This window comes from Poeciliopsis prolifica, unplaced genomic scaffold (assembly GCF_027474105.1).
Source record: "Poeciliopsis prolifica strain line A6 unplaced genomic scaffold, Auburn_PproV2 SCAFFOLD006, whole genome shotgun sequence".
NCBI classification, from domain to species: domain Eukaryota; kingdom Metazoa; phylum Chordata; class Actinopteri; order Cyprinodontiformes; family Poeciliidae; genus Poeciliopsis; species Poeciliopsis prolifica.
In genome coordinates, this window is record NW_026562381.1 from 15,498,798 (window position 1) to 15,517,784 (window position 18,987).

Below are 18,987 nucleotides of genomic sequence, written 5' to 3' on the forward strand. Positions count from 1 at the left end.
GTCAAAACTGGTCCAGAACTTTGCAGAAAATCTAGTCTCTGTAATCACTAACATTCAGAATATTCATGCAAGACTTAATGTTCTCAACATATTTCTTGCATGTAACCTTGACGGTTGCTGCAGAGTCACCAGGATGATTTGGAATAAGGCTAACTTTTCAGTCATTCCGTAACTCTGGGAAATTACAAAAGAATGAATGAGAGGCGAGTTGCTGTTCACGGTCTGCAGCGTTTGGGTGGTCCACAGGTTGGAAGCCCTCTGGGAGGGATCAGGGGGACCTCCACATATAATACCAATAAGAAGACCTGTTGAAACAGGGCACAGACTAATTCAAAAGCAGCTCAGCCAAAACCCAAGCACACTCTCAATTCAACATTCAAAAATATTGTTTTCCACAAAGCTGGCTGTTGTTGCTATTCTTTCTGTGAAAAGGTGATGGTATATAGTTATTGGAAAAATGAACCAAATCTTTCCAATGTTTCAGTACAAACCCATTTTATATCACGTCCAACCACTATTTAATCCCACAAATACCAAAAAACACATAGGAAGTATGGGTAATTGTCAATCTTCCACAAAACATTGAGCTGCTTTGGTTAGTAGCAGGTTGGTTTTGCATTTTAACTTCATTTTGACACAAATGTAAGCAGAGTTACGTTTGGAAGATAATCAGAGCAACCACAGAACTGACCACAGAACAAACTGCTGCTGGTCACTGAGATGATGGTTCAGTTCTTTTTTCAAGAGACTCTTGGTGGTCATTGTTCAGTGAAGGGAAGAAAGTACTCCATCAACCCACCCCACCCCCAAAACGTTCTGGGAGTTCAAACACTTGAGTTAGAAGTGCTCCTCAAAATAAAAGGGTTACTGCTACAAAGATCATACAAGTAAAGCCAATTTAACTATGTTTGGCTGTCTTTTTTTTTCATTCATGACATTGAGTTTTTCAAACTAATTTAATTGATATTAGTTTCAAGTGGGCAACAAGAATATATAAACTGATTTGTTTGCATTTAGCTTATTGTGCACTCCTAAAATGTGTTTCATTTATGTTCGTTCATACTTTAATGTCCTTGATTTACTTATTAAACATTACTTTTGGTTTAGATTTTATCAAACTCTACCTTAAAATGTTTGAAATAAATTTAATATTGTAATATTCCTTCATTTCCTCAATAATGTCTGTGCAACATAGCTTGGAGATTCACATTGCAAAACATACTATGTGGTTACTATATCTTCTCCGATTTTGATATAATTCTGAAACTTTACCCTTGACTTTCTTAAGTAAGCTTGTATCAGCTAAATGAATTTTATAATTCTTTAACTGATTAAAGAAAACAGGTTTCCAACAAAAATTAAGCAAAAAAAAAATAATAATAATAACATAGCAAAAATATTCAGTCATAGTCCTGTTGTTATGTGCATGCACATAAAAAACCCTGTACTAGAATGTTAATTACATCATATTTTAACTTGCAATAAATTTCAATATTAAAGGAGAATCTCACATTTGATCACATTTTAGTTTCAAATGGTATATTAGATTGTGATAGCTTTGGCTGCATTCCAAAAAATAATTTTGGATAACAAGAAAAAACTGCCAACATCAAAAGGAATTGTATGACTTTATCGCCCTCTGTTGTCCAGAATAAAGACCAACTGCAAATTTAAAACAATGGAATTTTGAAGTATGGAGAAAGAAATGAAAATGATCAAGTATAAGAAAGCAAGAAGAATAAAAGATCAAGAAACACAAAATAGATCTGTTTTGAATAAAAGCTCATAGATTTTGAGTGATTCAGTCTGTTGTAAATTAAGAAATTAGGACATGTTCAGTCAGAACATTGCATCCTCTTCTTTTGTCACATAAGCTGTATTTTTAATCTTTGATAATATTGTTGTATATTTTATTCAAAATGGTTTAACTATTTTTATGTATTTATTTTAACTATATTTATTGTCCTCATTTGTATAAACATGTGACACAAAATTAAGGCCCCGGGGAAGACCCAGGACACGCTGGAGGGACCATGTCTCCCGGCTGGTCTTGGAACGCCTTGGGATTTTCCCGGAGGAGTTGGAAGAAGTGGCTGGGGAGAGGGAAGTCTGGGTCTCCCTTCTTAAGCTGCTACCCCCGTGACCCGACCCCGGATAAGTGGCAGACGATGGATGGATGGAAATTAAATTTGAATTACTTAAATTTGCTTGATATTCAACATACAAGGAGAATAACAAAAAAAAACTGTGTGCAAAGTCTTTCAAGCCATTGCCTTCTCAGTGAGGTTTGAGAAATGGGGAGCTTATATTTTAAAGAATATTATTAGATAAGAAAAATAAGTTACTATTTTTAATAATATATGTAAAGCAGAAAGAGTGTTGACAATTTCATAAGAACCCAGGACAAATGACAGTTTTCATGCCTAGTATTAAAAGTTTCTTCACTATTCTCAGGTGATTCATTACATTAATTAGGGAGTTCAGTCACGTGATCATCTGCGTTTACATCCCACCGAGAGCGGACGCTACCACTGCCTGTGAAAAAATCCACTCTGTCACAGCAAGGCTACAGACAAAACATCCTGACGCTTTTATTATAATCTCTGGGGACTTCAACCATGTGACCTTGGACTCTACTTTGGCCACTTCACCAAGCTGTTGACGCCCCCCCAGGAATAACAGGACAATCGACCTCCTGTATGCCAATGTGAGGGATGCATACAGAGCAACACCCCTCCCCCCACTAGGGAAGTCAGATCACAACATTGTTCACCTACAGCCACTGTACACCCCCTGGTCCAAAAGCAGCCTACAACAGCTCGCTCCATCAGGAGGTGGTCCCCGGGATGGAGAGTGCTCTGAGAGACTGTTATAACACCACGGACTGGGATGCACTGTTCAGCCCGCATGGCGAGGACATAGAGGGGCTGACACACTGCCTGACGGACTATCTGAACTTCTGCGCAGATGTGGTATCCCCTGCTAAGACTGTCCGCTGTTACCCTAATAACAAGCCTTGGGTAACGCGGGAAGTCAAAACTGTCCTCAACAAGAAGAAGGTTGCCTTCAGGAGAGGAGACAGGGAGGCCATGAAGGCAGCACAGCAGGAGGTGAAGCAGTGTCTGAGGGAAGCAAAAGACAGCTACAGGAGAAAGGTGGAGCAGAAGCTGAGAGAGAACAACATGAGGGAGGTCTGGGAAGGTGTGAGGACCATCACTGGCCTCAACACAAAGACCAGAGTCGTTGAGGGAACAATGGAGAGGGGCAAACGAACTGAACAACTTCTTCAACAGGTTCAACCAGTCTGTGCCCCCCCAACCCCTCTCTCACTGCAGCCACCTCTGCTCCTTACCACACACCTCCCCACAGACAACAAAACACTGACAACCCCCCACACACCTCAGCACAACCTCCACCCCACATCACCACAGACCAGGTCAGAGAACAGCTGAGGAAGCTCAAGTCCAGGAAAGCAGCAGGGCCGGACCAGGTGTGTCCAAGGCTGCTGAAGACCTGCGCTGCTGAACTGGGAGAGCCACTACATCTTCAACCTCAGCCTGCAGCTAAGGGAAGTGCCCACCCTCTGGAAGACATCCTGCATCGTCCCAGTGCCCAAGAAGAACAGGCCCAGCGAGCTGAATGACTTTCGGCCCGTGGCACTCACTTCACACCTGATGAAGACGTTGGAGCGGCTCTTCCTCGGCCTCCTCAGACCTCAGGTGGAACATGCTCAGGACCTCCTGCAATTCGCCTACCAGGCAGATGTTGGTGTGGAGGATGCCATCCTCTACCTGCTGCACCGGGCCCACTCCCACCTGGATAAGGGCAGTGGCACAGTGAGGATCCTTTTCTTGGACTTCTCCAGTGCCTTTAATACAATCCAGCCCCTTCTGCTCCAGGATAAACTAAACAGCATGGGAGTGGACCCGCACCTGGTCACCTGGATCCATAGTTACCTCACCAACAGGCCGCAGTATGTCAGGCTGAAGGACACCGTGTCTGACACTGTGGTCAGCAGCACAGGAGCCCCTCCGGGCACAGTGCTGGCCCCTCTTCTCTTCACCCTGTACTCCTCTGACTTCCACTACAACTCGGAGCTGTGTCACATACAGAAGTATGCCGATGACACAGCCATAGTCGGATGTATCAGGGACGGACGGAGAGGAGGAATATCGCTGTCTGGTGAGGGACTTTGCTCTCTGGTGCCACACAAACCACCTGGAACTCAACACCTCTAAGACAAAGGAGCTGGTTATAGACTTTGGGAGGTCCAGACCAAAGCCGAGACCAGTCGTACTAGAGGGAACGGCGGTTGAGGTCGTGGGCCTACAAGTACCTCGGGCTGTGGCTGGACAGTAAACTGGATTGGTCAAAAACACCAGCTACCTGTACGGGAAGGTGCAGAGCAGGATGTACTTCCTGAGGAGACTGCGGTCCTTTAACATCTGCAGCAAACTGCTGTGGATGTTCTACCAGTCTGTGATCGCCAGTGTCCTCTTCTACACCGTGGTGTGCTGGGGAGGCAGCACATCCAAGAAGGACACGTCCAGACTGGACAAACTGATCAGGCGTGCCGGCTCTGTGGTCGGCATGAAGTTGGACTCTCTGGTGACGGTGGCAGAGACGAGGACACTGAACAAACTGCTGGACATCATGGACGATAGCAGCCACCCTCTACACGCCGTCATCAGCAGCCAGAGGAGCCTGTTCAGTGACAGACTGCTGCTTCCCAAGTGCCGGACCAATAGATTCAAGAACTCCTTTGTCCCCCACGCCTTCAGACTGTACAACTCCTCACTGGGGGTCGGAGGTGACACAGGACAGAGGGAAGAAGGAGTAGTTTTTCTACAAATGTGAACTCCATATTTATCAGGCCAAACCATACAGTGCAATACCATATCACTGGTCAATCTATCCACCAAATTGCTATAATTGCCTTTTGTGTTGTATTTATATTCTTTGTTTTGTACTTAATTTGTATTTTTTTGTATTCTTTTGTGTATGCTTACTGTGTGCCACATTTTTGCCTGTGAGCTGCTGGTAACTATAATTTCCTGAGGGAGTCTTCCCAAGGGATCAATAAAGTCAAGTCTAAGTCTAAGTCTAAGTCTAAATGGCATTGTAAAATCATTTCAGATTCTGACCTTGATGTCTTTTTTCTCATATGAGTGAGTTATTTGTCCACGGCAGATGTCCGTGCTCAAAATTAACAGATAGCGACACACTGGTAGTGTACAGGGTTTTTGTGTTTTGTTTTGGTTGTTTTTGTTTTGTTGTTCTTGATTTAATTCTTCACAGATTCTTTGTTCAGATTTCTGACACACTCTGGGTGTTTCAAATGTACCACTTTGTGTGTGTCAGATTTTTTGTAGGTAACATCTTTACTGCTCAAGCTTTACTAAATGCACCCTCAGTTGCAATAAGCCATTGAGGGGAGACCTCAGAGTTTCATTAGCGCAGGGATTTCAAGTTTCTATGCCAGCTTGATAAATTGCACAATCAAAAAGATTCCAATAGGTTATTTCACTGTGTGAAGTATAGTAATGATAGAAAAACGAACTAGATTTTCTGAAAAAAAAAAACAAAAAAACAAAAAAAAAACAACAATGTATCATTAAAAAGTATATCAGAGTAAGTTGTTCTATTTGCATTTATTTTCTTATTTTCCCAACTTTCTGTTGTCTCCCTATCGCACCCTGGTGGCCACCGAAGGGAATGCCGCCTCCACATTGAAAAACACTGAGTCGGAGAACAACAGTGAACGAAAAGCATCACAGGCAGAGAACAGCTGACGGATCAGGGAAAAAGTTGTGGGGAAGTTTAAAGAAGAGTAAAATTCTAGAGCTTTTTCAAAACATTAATCATTTAGGAGTCAGCAAATATATGGAAGAAAGTCCAATGATGAAATGAGACCAAAATGTAACTTTTTGGCCCACATGCAAAATGCTGCATTTCACTCTGTAACCATCATCTTCACTTTTTGCGATGGTCATGGCAAGCTCGTGTTTTTGGGATGTTTTCTACTGGAGGAGCAGGGAAAAAGGCACATCAAAAAGGAAACCTACTGGAGGCTTCAAAAGACTTGATTTAGGGATGGAGTTTTATCTTCCAGTAGGACAAAAACCCCAAAATTAGAGCGGGAAGAAAAACCAGAATACAAATGCATTCTACACTTTTCACAATAGTGAAAAATTCTTGTTTCCTGCTTTAATCTTAACATCAGATCAAAGCAGGAAAATATCTATTTTTGTTGTTGGTAAAGATGTTGTTCTACATTGCAGGTTGGAAGAGGTTACCATTAATAATCCTAAAATAAGCTGAAAGTAAAGGACTATATCAATGAAACAAATGCAGTCTAAGACTGCAGTAAAAACAAATCACCTCCTTAAAAATAAGGAATTTTGTCAGATGCCACATTTAAAGATCTACGTTTTCCACCACATAAACCTTTCAAAGTAGGTAATGTACATATTAGAACAAGGTAAAGTACTTCCAGTGACATTACTATTGCTGTATCTGGTATTGTTCACTTGATTTCATTATTCATTAGAACATTGAAACTTGTTCATTATCCTAATGAAAAAGGACATCCCACCAGACATTTGTGCTTGCATCTGGAGCATTTTTGTTTAAAACATGTTTGTTCCATTTTCAGTGAAGCACAGGTGGGTAGAGTAGACAGATAGTAAACTTCAAAAATAATACCAGGAACTTTGTGCCCCAAGAAAAAAAAATATACAATACTCTACATACAGAATGAAATTCACAATTTGAAGCAAAATTAAAAGCAGACATTAAAAATATGCTACTGGCCACTTCTTAGTCTATTCTTAGACAAAAAAATTTAAATAAAAAAATAATAATATAATTTAAAAAATGATAATAAAAAGTAACCTACACAGTTTAAAAAAAACATACTTAAATATACATTCGTAACTCAATAACATATATTAAAGCATAACAAATCATATGTAGATCAAACTTTACAATTGAAATACAATTAACATCATGTCAACGTATTGAAAACAGCAAATTTTTTAATAAGACAAAACAAATAGCTTTCGGAAACTAATTAAGTTAATTTTAATTATGAGAATTGTACAAATCTGTATTTAGATATAATTTGATGGCCTCAATTCAATCTAAACGGAAACATTGAACTGGATTATTTTAATTTAATAAATGGGCTTTTATTTTGTTGTTTACCCGCCTCGATTCGTAAAAGATGCGACATCCGGTTTACCCGGAACCCACCATAATTCCCAAAGATGGCGGAGCAAGGTCCAATGGCCATAGCGATGCGGCTCCGAAATCAGCTTCAGTCTGTCTATAAACTGGACCCACTACGGAACGAGGTGAGCTGCTTTGTGTTTCAAGCTCCTTCCAAACCGAGGAAAGTGTACTGACATTGAAAGTACCAGAAACGGGAGTTAACGTGGCGTTTTAACAGGAGATGGTTGTCTCCGCTGCGCTGATGGAGAGAGACTGAGAGCGATGCTCGAGCATGCGTATACGGTGGGGTCCAACCGTGTTGTTCTACGGAGCAACGTGCATCAAAGCTCCAAACCAAGTGTTAAATTTGACCACTTCCGGCCCTGTTTTCTTCGGTTCACTTGGAAGTTTACTTTTTAATTTACGCTTTATGGTGGAGTAAACTGTGGCGGTAACAGACGCTGCGCTCGTTGGTTCTCATTCGATTTGGTTGTCGAAGTAACGGCGGTCCGTTTTGAGTTGCTACTGCTTCGCGCTCGGTTTGTAGGTAAATATCACTTATTTAGTCGTTGGAGCTCGGAGTTAGCAAACAGCCCTCAGTTCTTTCGATTACCAAGTTCCTTCTGTGACAATGTGTCGGTCTCCTCGGAGAAACGCTACTTTTTCAGTTTCAACGTGATCGCAGAGGTCATGCTGAGCTCGCCCGCTTTTCCTCCGAATGGTTTAATGTCCGACAACCTGAAAAACACTGTTTGCATTTACAGCTTTAACATTCAGTTCTAACGATTGTTCGCCGAATTCAGGAAGACCGTTACGAGCAAAATGGGCTTTATAAAGTGTCATCTTTGTCTTCAGCGCTGTGATTTTGCTCCTGGTAACTTCTCTGCAGCTGCTTCGCCTTTTTTTTTCTCTTCTGTTAAATACACCTATTAAAAGCTTTGAGATAGTGAGGGATTTGAGCACGATTACCCAACATCACTCTTCAAGAGCTGCTGTCCTTATTTTCGATGCTTCCTTGGTCCAACACACGTATCAAATGAATTGTTCATTTGCAGAACTCGTTGAGACGTTAAGGATGTATTTCTGCCACTTGAATTCGTTTTTTTGAACAATAACACAATAAAACATGCAGGATACTTGGTGACAGCCTCAATTAGACCTACACTCCAAAGTTGGGCAAAGTAGAACAACAGAAAGTTCACTTGGCTAAATTTTAGAGTGTCTCAGAGGCACCTCTGTGTGATCTGGATGTTTGCATGTTTCCATAGAGCTGATTTACATTAATTGGTCATTAAGCTGCTGAGGGAAATTGTCTCTTTAAATGAGGTGAACTGAAGTATGCGAACATGTAAAACATGTTAAAGAGGAGCAAGGAAAATCACTGCTTTACATGCATTAATACCTCTGATCAAAGCTGCAGAATATAATGAAACGAATGCATGATGGATGTATTTGATAGACTATAATAGCCGAAGCGCAATGCATTCAGATTTTGCTGTCATCTAATCTGTCTAGATTTTTACTCTTTGATGCAGAACACAAAAAGGAGTGATGGAAATCTGGGTTGATCACAATTAATATTGTCATCATAATATGCAGTTTTGACAGTTTTTTTTGGAAACTTACACCAAGAAAACAACAGGTAGTCCTTTAAACAGTCTTCAAAGGCAGTCTTGACTCTGGAGACTTAAAGAGGTGTTCATATGGAGAGAGAATAACAGAAAACTGTGTTGATAACCCAAACCTTGCACTCTGTGCTCTTTCGATAATTATTTGAAACGAAATAAGTCAGAAAGCAGACAAGCTCTTTATAGATCCTTTATAGAAACTCACCAACTCATGGTTTCTTTTAAGAAAGTGCCTGTGGTTTTAAAACAAAGCTGAGTTTCCTCTTGTGTAATATTTTTCTATATCTTTACTGTAGATTGTGCTGAGTGAACACGGCAGTGCTTTTTGCTCTCATAGCTGGATTAAGGTGGTCATGATGCTAAAATTTCAAACCCAGTATCAGTACTAACAAAACAACTCATTGACTTTAATGCAATGCAGCATGCAGCAATTGAATTGGGGTAAAAGCAGTGTAGTGTTTGTTTGTGCATTTCCTTTTTCTTGTGTCTTCCTCATAGGGAAGGCAGTTCCCGAATGTTGTCAAAAAGCGTGCTATTTCTATTTATTTATTTAGTCATGATGTACTCACCATGTTTGTAGCATTTAAAACTTCCTGAATCTAAATCTTGCAGTGATTTAGATTAGGACTTTTGGTGGTTGGAAGAAGTAAACATCATCACTGATAAAGACTTGAACAGTTTCTCAATTTTACACATCGACCAAAATGATGAGCAGTGATCTTGAAAGATTTTTCTTGAGATTTTCTGAAATTTTATTTTTGACATTTCCTCTCTATATCAGTCATTTTCAGTCCACTTCCAAAACATATTTAACATGCTTCCTGTTAATGTAAGTCTCACAAACTCAGAAGAGGAACTGTTGTTGTCTGCATGTAGCAATTTAGCCCATAATTAATTATAAGTTTTCCTTTTAGCTGCTTTCTTTCAAACAATCTGTCATAAACACACACTTTTCTCCCATTTTCTGAGTTGAATCACCTGATAAAATGGCAAAATGAAGAGCCTGACACCTGGAAAAAAAAAATAATCCTGAAACTTGACAATAGATGAACAAAAAAGGATGATGCTTCTCTCAGTTCCTGTTTCAGGATTTTGCTGCTGTGTTCAAATTACTTTAGGATATGGCTTTAAGTGACTGTTTATTTGCTCTAAACTGTTTTAAGCCTGACTATTGGCTGCCCTCCACTTGTGGTGAGAGTTGAGTTTAAAGACATTGTGTGTTGCAAGACGAGGCATCTGTTAATTGGCTGGGCTGTTTGGTCCCAAGACACACTTGTCTGCTGCCATCTTGCTCTGATTAAATGGTAACAAACAGGACTGTGGTTATGTTTGGAATGGAACACCAGGATCATTTCTTCTAACTAAATTGAGACATTGTCTCAAAATAAATTGATGTCTGTAATTATTTTTTTTCTATTTTTTTTTAAAGTGTTGAATGCTTCTTCTATGGTTAGAATAATGGAATATTTTTAAAAAAGTGAAATACTGTGAATATTCAAACCCTGTGATGCTTGTTTTTTGCTTCTTTAGGAGGAAGTTAAGTTGAAGATCAAAGACTTGAATGAACACATTGTCTGCTACCTCTGTGCTGGATATTTTATAGACGCCACAACAATTACAGAGTGTTTGCATACTTGTAAGCTTTTGAATCTTTGTTTTTATTCTCCATCATTTTACTAAAATAACTTGTTTGCCTGTTTACTTCAATGTGAATTAATTATCTTTTTTTTCCCCTGTACAGTTTGTAAAAGTTGCATTGTAAAATACCTGCAAACCAGCAAATATTGCCCCATGTGCAACATTAAGATTCATGAAACTCAACCTTTACTCAACCTCAAGCTGGATCGAGTGATGCAAGACATTGTCTACAAGCTGGTGCCTGGCCTTCAGGAGAGTAAGTTGTTGATTTTTCTTGTGTAGAAGTGTTATAAGTCTTTAATATGCACAGGACATGCCATACCATACATGCACAAACATGTATGGTAAATTTTCTCTATTTTTTGTCATGTTAACACCACCAACTCTATTTTATTAGGGTGAGTAATTATGAAGCTGACAGGACATTGCACATAATTTTCAAAAATTTGTTTTACAAGCTAAAATCTGAAAAGTGTGGCCTGCATTTCTCTATGTCAGCACTTTGTAGAAACGCCTTTGCTTCACCTGGAAGTCTAATGGAGTGTGTTGCTACTAGCTGCACTTCTCCGTCAGATTCAGGATTGCTCTGTCCCGTAACACTGAGCAGCTTCCCCACTGCCTAATCCAACCACTACTGTTATTATTGTGCATGTGGGGGAATCTTGATGACAGTTTCCTCTACCTGAGCTTTGGATCCATGCAGCTCTTCCAGAGTTTCCATTGGCATCATGGCTGTTCTTCTGATTATTGCTCTTCTTGTTTAACATAAAATTACAGCAGTGATTTGGTTATAATGTGAGTTTAAATGGCAACATTAGGTTATTTGGCTTTTACAGCACTCACATGTGTAAGAATAAATCAGCCAACAATGTCCATCACAAAAATATTTTAGAAAATGTTTTTTTTTTTTTTTCTGTATGCAGTTAAATTAATTATTAAGATTTCTGCGTGCCATACCGGTGTTGAATAAGTATTATTTAATTGTGGGTCATCTGACGTTGCCACGGTAACCCTCACGTTTGCAGAACAAATTCCGGGTCACACAAAAGCAATGAGATGTTGCATTAAAAATGTCTGTGCTATGATCTGTTTTTCTATTTTGTATTTTTGATTTGAGAGTACAGTTGAAAACATAAAACACTGATACAATTTAGAAGAAAAAGTAAATTTTCTTATTCATGATTGTCAGTTGAAAATAGAACGAATGATGCATGGATAATATTAAAAGCACAGCTATTTATTTTCCTGTAGGAAGAAGTCATAAAAAAGAAACATATCAGCATGTTTTTTTATTTTTTCAGGTGAGGACAAACGAATAAAAGATTTTTACCAGTCGCGTGGGTTAGAAAGAGTCATCCAACCTGCGGGAGACGGTGGGTCCTTCTTTTGCCACTAAACAGAAATGTTTCTGTTTTTGAAAGAGCTCTGTATCAGAGTAAAGTTCTAAGCCTCTGCAGCTGAATTGATTTGATCGCTCTACAGCAGTAAAATCTAAGCCTTATCCTTTTTTCCCCAACTCTTTAGATGTTTCAGAGAGTGCAGCTCTACCTTTCACAAGCTTCGACCACTCTAAAGCTCACTTCTACAGATATGATGAGCAGGTTTCGCTGTGTTTAGAAAGACTAAGGTAAACGACTTCAAAATAAGACTGAAATGGAATGTTAATGTGGATATATTTACATTTAACTGTTATAAAATGAACTTTTGCAAAGTGTTTTAACACTCTGTCTGTCTTTGTAGTTCATCACTCTCTGGGAAAGATAAGACAAAACTTACTCTTCAGGTGGGTTTATAAGTACTCTAACTTATAACTAGTGTTGTATTTCAGTACAGATGTGTGTGCTTATCGAAGTTGTTGAGCTGGTTCTGGGTGCATTTAAACCAACAAGGCATTTCACAACCAAGAAAAAGATGTCTTCAGGACATAAAAACCGCTAACTGCTTAGCGAATACATGGCACATTGACAGCTGCTAAAGCAGAATCCAGCCTTCAGAGCTGCTGAACCTCTGCTGCTGGAGCCTCATATTTACAGAGGGGGATAAGTAAGAGAGTCACGTCACTGAAGCAGGGAATTATTCGTCATCTTACACACAAGCGGCTGCTCTCTTTATAACTTTTTTGTCATTTAGAAAATTGAATGACCCTTTGCAAGAACCCGCCTTTGTTGTTTTTTTTTTGTCTTTTAATTTTATAAATGGCTTTAAAATAATTTCAAAATGGAGTTCAAAGCATATTTGTGTTTTACCATTGCCTTTGAAGTTCCATTAAACTGTGCAAAATCTTTTAATAGATTATTAGGAACAAATTTATACACATAAAACCATAAATACTCCAATAATTTCCTGTTCCAGCAGGGGGCACCATGATTTGCTTTAATTTTTGAAAGAGGTATCCTTTACAGTTTACATTTCAGAACAGAACATAATAGTATGGTGTTTCAGTTATTAAAATGAAGGAAATAATCTAACTTTGGTTGTCATGCTTTCCAGAGTTCCTATGCTGCCTGGAAAGTTATTGAATCCAAATATTTTTTCTGTTTTGTGTAACTGCAATAAATAGTTTTTTTTTTTTTTTTTTTTTTTTTTTTTTTTTTTTTTTTTTTACATTTGTCTTTTTGTAGATTCCATGTTGAAGCCTGACTCCTGAAATCTGTGACACAAAGTAATTGACTTTAATTTTTATTTTTACATAAATTGATTGAGGTTTTGGAATTTTAAGTTCTCAGGCGTAGTCACACCTCTCACACCTGAAGAGCTTTAAACAGAACAGTGTTCATTTCCCAATTTGGTCCAGACATTTCCTCCAGGTGTGAATACACTGAAGTAAACCCAAAAATCAGATCAAAACCCACTTTTTGAAGTGGTCTTCAAAAAGTACCCAACAAGCTCAGGTACAATTTATTGGTGGTGAGAGTACAGATCTACCTTGATTTGAACCAACTAAAGAAAAAATATTAAAGACTGCATATTAAAGACTTATAACACTTCTACACAAGAAAAATCAACAACTTACTCTCCTGAAATTCTACTGTTGTATGTACAACTGCTGTATGTACTAATTCAGTTCCTGAGGCACCATTTTCTGCTTAGTTCCTGCCAGCATGCTGTAGGTCAGAAAAGAAAGAGCATCTCGTCTCCTTGGCTTACAACAGCATTTGCTGATGCCATTTCAACATCATGAAGCCTGCGTTGTGTTAGCTGTGTTAACTCTTGACATTTAAAATGGTATTGCAGTAACAGCACAAATGTGCACAGCAGAAATAAAGCAAGCAGGACTTATGAAATTGTTTCCGTAAGTGTCCCATCTTCATCTCTGCTGTCCAGTGGAAGCAATGATCATCAGCAGCTGCACTGTCCAAAAGTACAATGTGAAAATACACTGCAACAAATGATAAATAAAAGCGCTTTTGGTCTGGATCTAACAAGCAGACCATAGGACTTTTCTGGTGTGAACAAACCCTGAAAGGTTTAGGATTTGGGCTTGAACATTGTGTAGGAAAGCTGGCATTGAACATTTTTGTGGTTAGATTAAGTAAATATTTAGCTATCAGGAGTCCGCAAATTTTAATCTGTAATATTATTATTTGGGATGACTGTGCCCACTTCCTCTTGGTGAAGGAACCATGTCTTCACCTGAAAGTTATTTGAGATTTTGGTGTAGAGACTGAGTTTTATGATCATCAGTCCAATAGCTAATTTGGTTGTTGGGAGGAGCATTTGCTCATTGTAATGGCTCGACCTCAGCGTGAACTTACTCTTGATTGGGAGGATTGGCAGCTGACTTTAAAATCTTTCCACTGGTGAATTCCTAATAGCATGGAACTGGCCCTCTAACTCTTCAGAGAGTGATGAGCAGCAACAGTTGCTCCTCTTAGGTCATTCTTGAGGTTTTTCCTTCTTGGCAATTAGGATATAGCTGCCATGGGTTTTTCAAAATACCACATTTTTAAGGGTGTTTGGCTTCTTTAGGGAAGTTCATCCTTGTTTCACCTTAACCAGGTCTTCTATTTATGTATTTTTTAAACAAACCGTCATGTTTTTTTGTTGGCCTTTAAATTGGCCTGTAGAGTATTTAAAAATATTAAGAGCTTGAACTCCGTCACAGCTAAGGAGTTAAATTAATCACACAGATCTGCTGACTGATATTTTGGAAGTGTCAGTACATTCACTCATGTCCTCTCTGATCACTTTGCAAAGTCAAAATGTTGTTTATCGTTTGTCTAATCTTACTTTATGTAAGAAGAACATGCGGCCACATTGGTTCCATTCCTGCCTTTTTATATGCAGTTGTTTTTCACTCTAACCCCTCTGTGACCTTATAAAGTGGATTAGCTTCTGACGAGAACCCTCATAAATGTATAAAAACAAATCATACTCCTGGGTGTAATGTCGGATCAGTTTGCTAATGCAAGCCATGTCCTTGCAGTGTTCTGGATTTAAATTCGACCCTTAATAATTTGTTACCGGCTCTCCTCTCCACCCTCCTTGTCCAGTGATATTTACTGTTTTATACTGAGATGTAAATTTAATAAAACAGATTTCTGCCCATGCATGAAGAGAAATACTACGCCCTTGCAGTGCATGAGCTAAAGCAGTTTAGCTCTTTGGCTTTAGAGTGTTTAATAAGTCAGCAGGGAGCAGAAAACTTCCAGCAGTAAGCAGGATCATTCTTCACTGTAAATCTAATCGTAAAAGGAGTATGCTGTTCCTACAGTTGGTTCGTTTGGATTTCTGCTGCTCCAAATGTGATTCAGAATTGCAGTCCAATTTGCTGTTTATGAATAAGGATCGACAGCAAAAATATTTATGGAACAGTTTAAACTAGTCTTCATAAGAAAACAGTCTGCACTTCTAGTTGGACTGGCAAAACTTTTTTTTTTTCATTGTGACTATGTTGGTGATAGTATGTACTCCCAAGTTAAATGTCAGATTTCCAGATGATGAACACTTAAATAAATGGTAGTCTTATAACAGAATATTCAGAATTAACCATTGCAGAGGTCACAAGTTACAATAAAGACTGAGTAAAGATGATCTCGGGCTGGGCAATATGGCTGAAAATGTTTCACAATATAAGGGTCTCATATCGGTCAATATCAATAATTATTGATTTGGTTTATTGTTTTAAATATCCAAACTACTATCAAACTAGTGATGTGACCTTTTCTCTGTTATCCACAATTTTCTTCTTGAGTTGTTAAACTCAAGATCAGATCAGAAAATATCACATTTCTGATCTTTTTTAATTATTATTTGTAAACCGTTATGAGGCAGGGTGCCATAATATGAACCTGCTCCCACATACTCTGGGCTATTGTATGTATTCAAATGAATATTCACAAGTTTAATTAGTTACTTGGGTGCCTCTGTGGAATTGTGCATTGTGTTAAATTTCCTAGCTGCATGTTATATTGTTCATCTTTTGGAGCTGATTGTTTTCTCTTCCTTTTGCAGCAGAAGTTTGTGCGCTGCTCTGTACGAGCAGAGGTGAGACACTTGAGGAAAGTCCTTTGTCACAGATTAAATGTGGAAAAACATCAGGTGAGTCGATGTCTTATTACTACATCAAAAATATTCCTAGTATTTCTTTAGATTGTTTTATGGTAAATGTTGTAAATGTATCAATCTCCAATCATTCACATGTACAAAACCATCACTATCTTAATCTGCTTCTACTTATTATGATACAAGTAGTTGAAAGTGATGCTGCCAAAAGTATTATTTTCTCCATAGCAGATGTTTATAGAGTGTTCATGTCCATGGCATGAGAAGCAGACTAAGGCTTTCTACAAACATTATAAAACAAATATCTCTGCCACATTGTTTAAAACAATATTGTACACAGTTGGTTTCAGAAAAATTTTCATCCACAGAAACCTGGATGTCCCTGCCGTTTGTTTTAAACATGCCAAACCTATAGGGGGCAGTGTAGAGCAAAGCTAAAACCTATGTCAGCCAATCAAGTTACTTGAAAACAATCTCAACTTCCTGTTAGGAATTAAACATGGAATCATGAGGTTGTTTTGTGTGGTAAGAAAGATTAAGTCACTTTTAAATTGCATTAGAATATAGAGTTAATAAAACATAAGACGATGTTAATTGGAAATTGTCTCAAAGCAAGTTTGTGACTATATTGGCACATTATTTGTCACAGACTGTAATTCGTGGGAACCTGTATCTCAGTTTTCCTGTTTACATGCACATAAAAATGTATTTGTTTTCCCTGATATCCGGCCATGTTTAAAGGTGAATTTAAACTCAAGGCACTTTTTACAGGAACAATAATAGTTTTATGAGGCTTTTTATTTCACCCAGATTGTTTGTTTCTATTACAATCAAAATTAGAGTGTCAAAGCATTTCTTTCATGTTGAATATTATCACCGTTATTTTTTTCATGTACTCTTTTAGTTTAACATCATTCACAGTTCGTACTTTTGTTAACTTTAAATTTGACAACAATGTTAATTGGTATTTTCATTTTGAAATATAGGTTTATATCAAAAACCTCAATAAAACCTGATGAACTTTGTGGAAATATTAAAAAAGTGAATTCAATGAAGCATGTGCCACAGTCTTGGTTACCACTAATTGCGCATCATTAATATCCTTTCAATTGTGTGTATATAAATATAACAAGCAATAGAAACTATGGGTAAAGTTTGAGCTAAAGAAAATGCGTACAGAAAAACTCCCAAGGTCTTTGTTTCTTTCTGAAGTTCATATTTTCTGACTGACTTCCACTTGATGAAAAAGCAGAAACCAGCAGCCAAAATATTTGAACCAAATGTGTGAAAGCAGACACAGAAAGTGAAATTTGTCAGTGAAATCCTTCTTTTAAAATGTTTTCGTTCCTAATTGCTCTTCATCTGTCTGTGTGGTCTCTCTCTGCAGGTCCAGATGTTATTTAATAACGAGTCTTTGCCTGATCACATGACCATGAAACGGTTATGGCTTTCACACTGGTTTGGCAAGGTACAATACAGCAAACACCAGCTGCAGCACCAACAACCGTCACACAGGCCTTCACACTGGAGTTAATACCTCTTAGAATATTAGTTGAACTTTCTTCAATAATAGAAACTAGATTATTAAATTCTAATTTGATTAAAACAATCTGTTTATTTATTTGCTTTAATGGGACTGCATGCAGCTCTAAGCCGGATGAATTATTATTAGTTTTCTAATATCTGTTGTTTCTCCTTCCAGGCTCAACCATTAGTTCTTCACTACACCATCAAGGACAAAAGGACCAGATAGGATTTGTTTTCAGTCGAGAGACGGCTGTAAATATTTTGTACAATACATATTCTATTTTAATAGTGTTTGTGTACATAAACTTATTTTCCTTGTTTTGTATTTTTGAAAATAAACTTAAAATGGAAAAAATAAAGATATTGCTGTGATCTATAACTCAGAGCCTTCTAAACATAATGTGTTTCAGCAACGGCCAATCAAGCTTCTGCTGATTTATGATTTATACGGAATTTTTTTTAAAAATTATATTTCAGAGTAATATCAGTTTCTCCAACATTTGGCAATTCAGGCATCAATGTTTACTTGGAATTACAAATACACATGCATCGCAGTTAATGGGTGAGACCTATATCGATAATCATGTTCAAAATATGTAACTTAAATACAAAGAGTAATTTTTATGTTTACTTAAGAGATAACTTTATGGCCTAAAAGCATACCCAAATTCTGTTTCTCAGAGAATTTGAATGTTATAAAGCCATAATAAATATTTTCATACAGAAATGTGATGATCGACACAACGATAGGGAACCCTGCTCCTTACTTATCAGTGAGTAAACAAGTAAGTGCTTACTTACTTGCAAGGTGAAAGGTGCCATCAACACTTTCCACAAGGAGGGAAAACCACTAAACATTCCTACTGAAGATGCTGGCAGTTCAAAGTCACAGATACAAACAAACTAATAAAAGGTTGTGTGGACATTCAGACCTTAAAGACCCATGTGTTCAAGACATGAACTACAAATGTCCCATTATTGTGTTAAGCCATCTCTAACCCACAGACAGAAGAAAAGGACTGGAATGTTCAGTAATCCAAATTCCTCTACAGATTAAAGTAATGTTTGAAGTTCTTTAGAAATCAAGTTCCCCTAGTTTGGAGGAGTGGAGTAAGACAGAACTGCAAGTTATAATCATCAAAAGGGTTAGAACAGAAATAATGCCTGAAATATATCCCTGCATGTGTGTAATTAATCTTTACAAAGTGAGTTTAAATTTTTTGAACTGACAAACTAATTAAAATTTAGTAGATATTTAAATTTATTGAGGCCTCAATGTGGTTTGTGGAAAGAATCTACTAGCTTCCAACTCATTCCTCATGACCTCTTACTAAGTTAGTTCACGTTGTAAGAATGTAATTCTACAAAGTATATATATTTTTTGCAACCATTCTTAAGCTGGGGATGTTCATCATGCAGTTGGTGTTCAGTTTTAGATGTGACAGAATTTGCCTTTTGTTGTATTTTAATTCTGTAA

General features: G+C 37.9%; 1 protein-coding gene across 2 annotated transcripts; it reads left to right on the forward strand.

Moving 5' to 3' along the window:
- Positions 1-7,219: 7,219 nt before the first annotated feature.
- Positions 7,220-17,869, forward strand: LOC129360505 (polycomb group RING finger protein 1). Of its 2 annotated transcripts, none has more exons than XM_055030793.1 (9): positions 7,220-7,355; positions 10,371-10,476; positions 10,582-10,734; positions 11,780-11,851; positions 12,003-12,105; positions 12,219-12,261; positions 15,936-16,019; positions 17,371-17,451; positions 17,686-17,869. In XM_055030793.1, the coding sequence occupies exons 1-9, from the start codon at positions 7,269-7,271 to the stop codon at positions 17,734-17,736; spliced, it is 780 nt and encodes a 259-aa protein (XP_054886768.1). In that variant the 5' UTR covers positions 7,220-7,268; the 3' UTR covers positions 17,737-17,869. The 2 variants fall into 2 exon arrangements, with proteins under 2 accessions (XP_054886768.1, XP_054886767.1); XM_055030792.1 differs by having other exon boundaries at positions 7,221-7,355; positions 15,933-16,019.
- Positions 17,870-18,987: the final 1,118 nt, after the last annotated feature.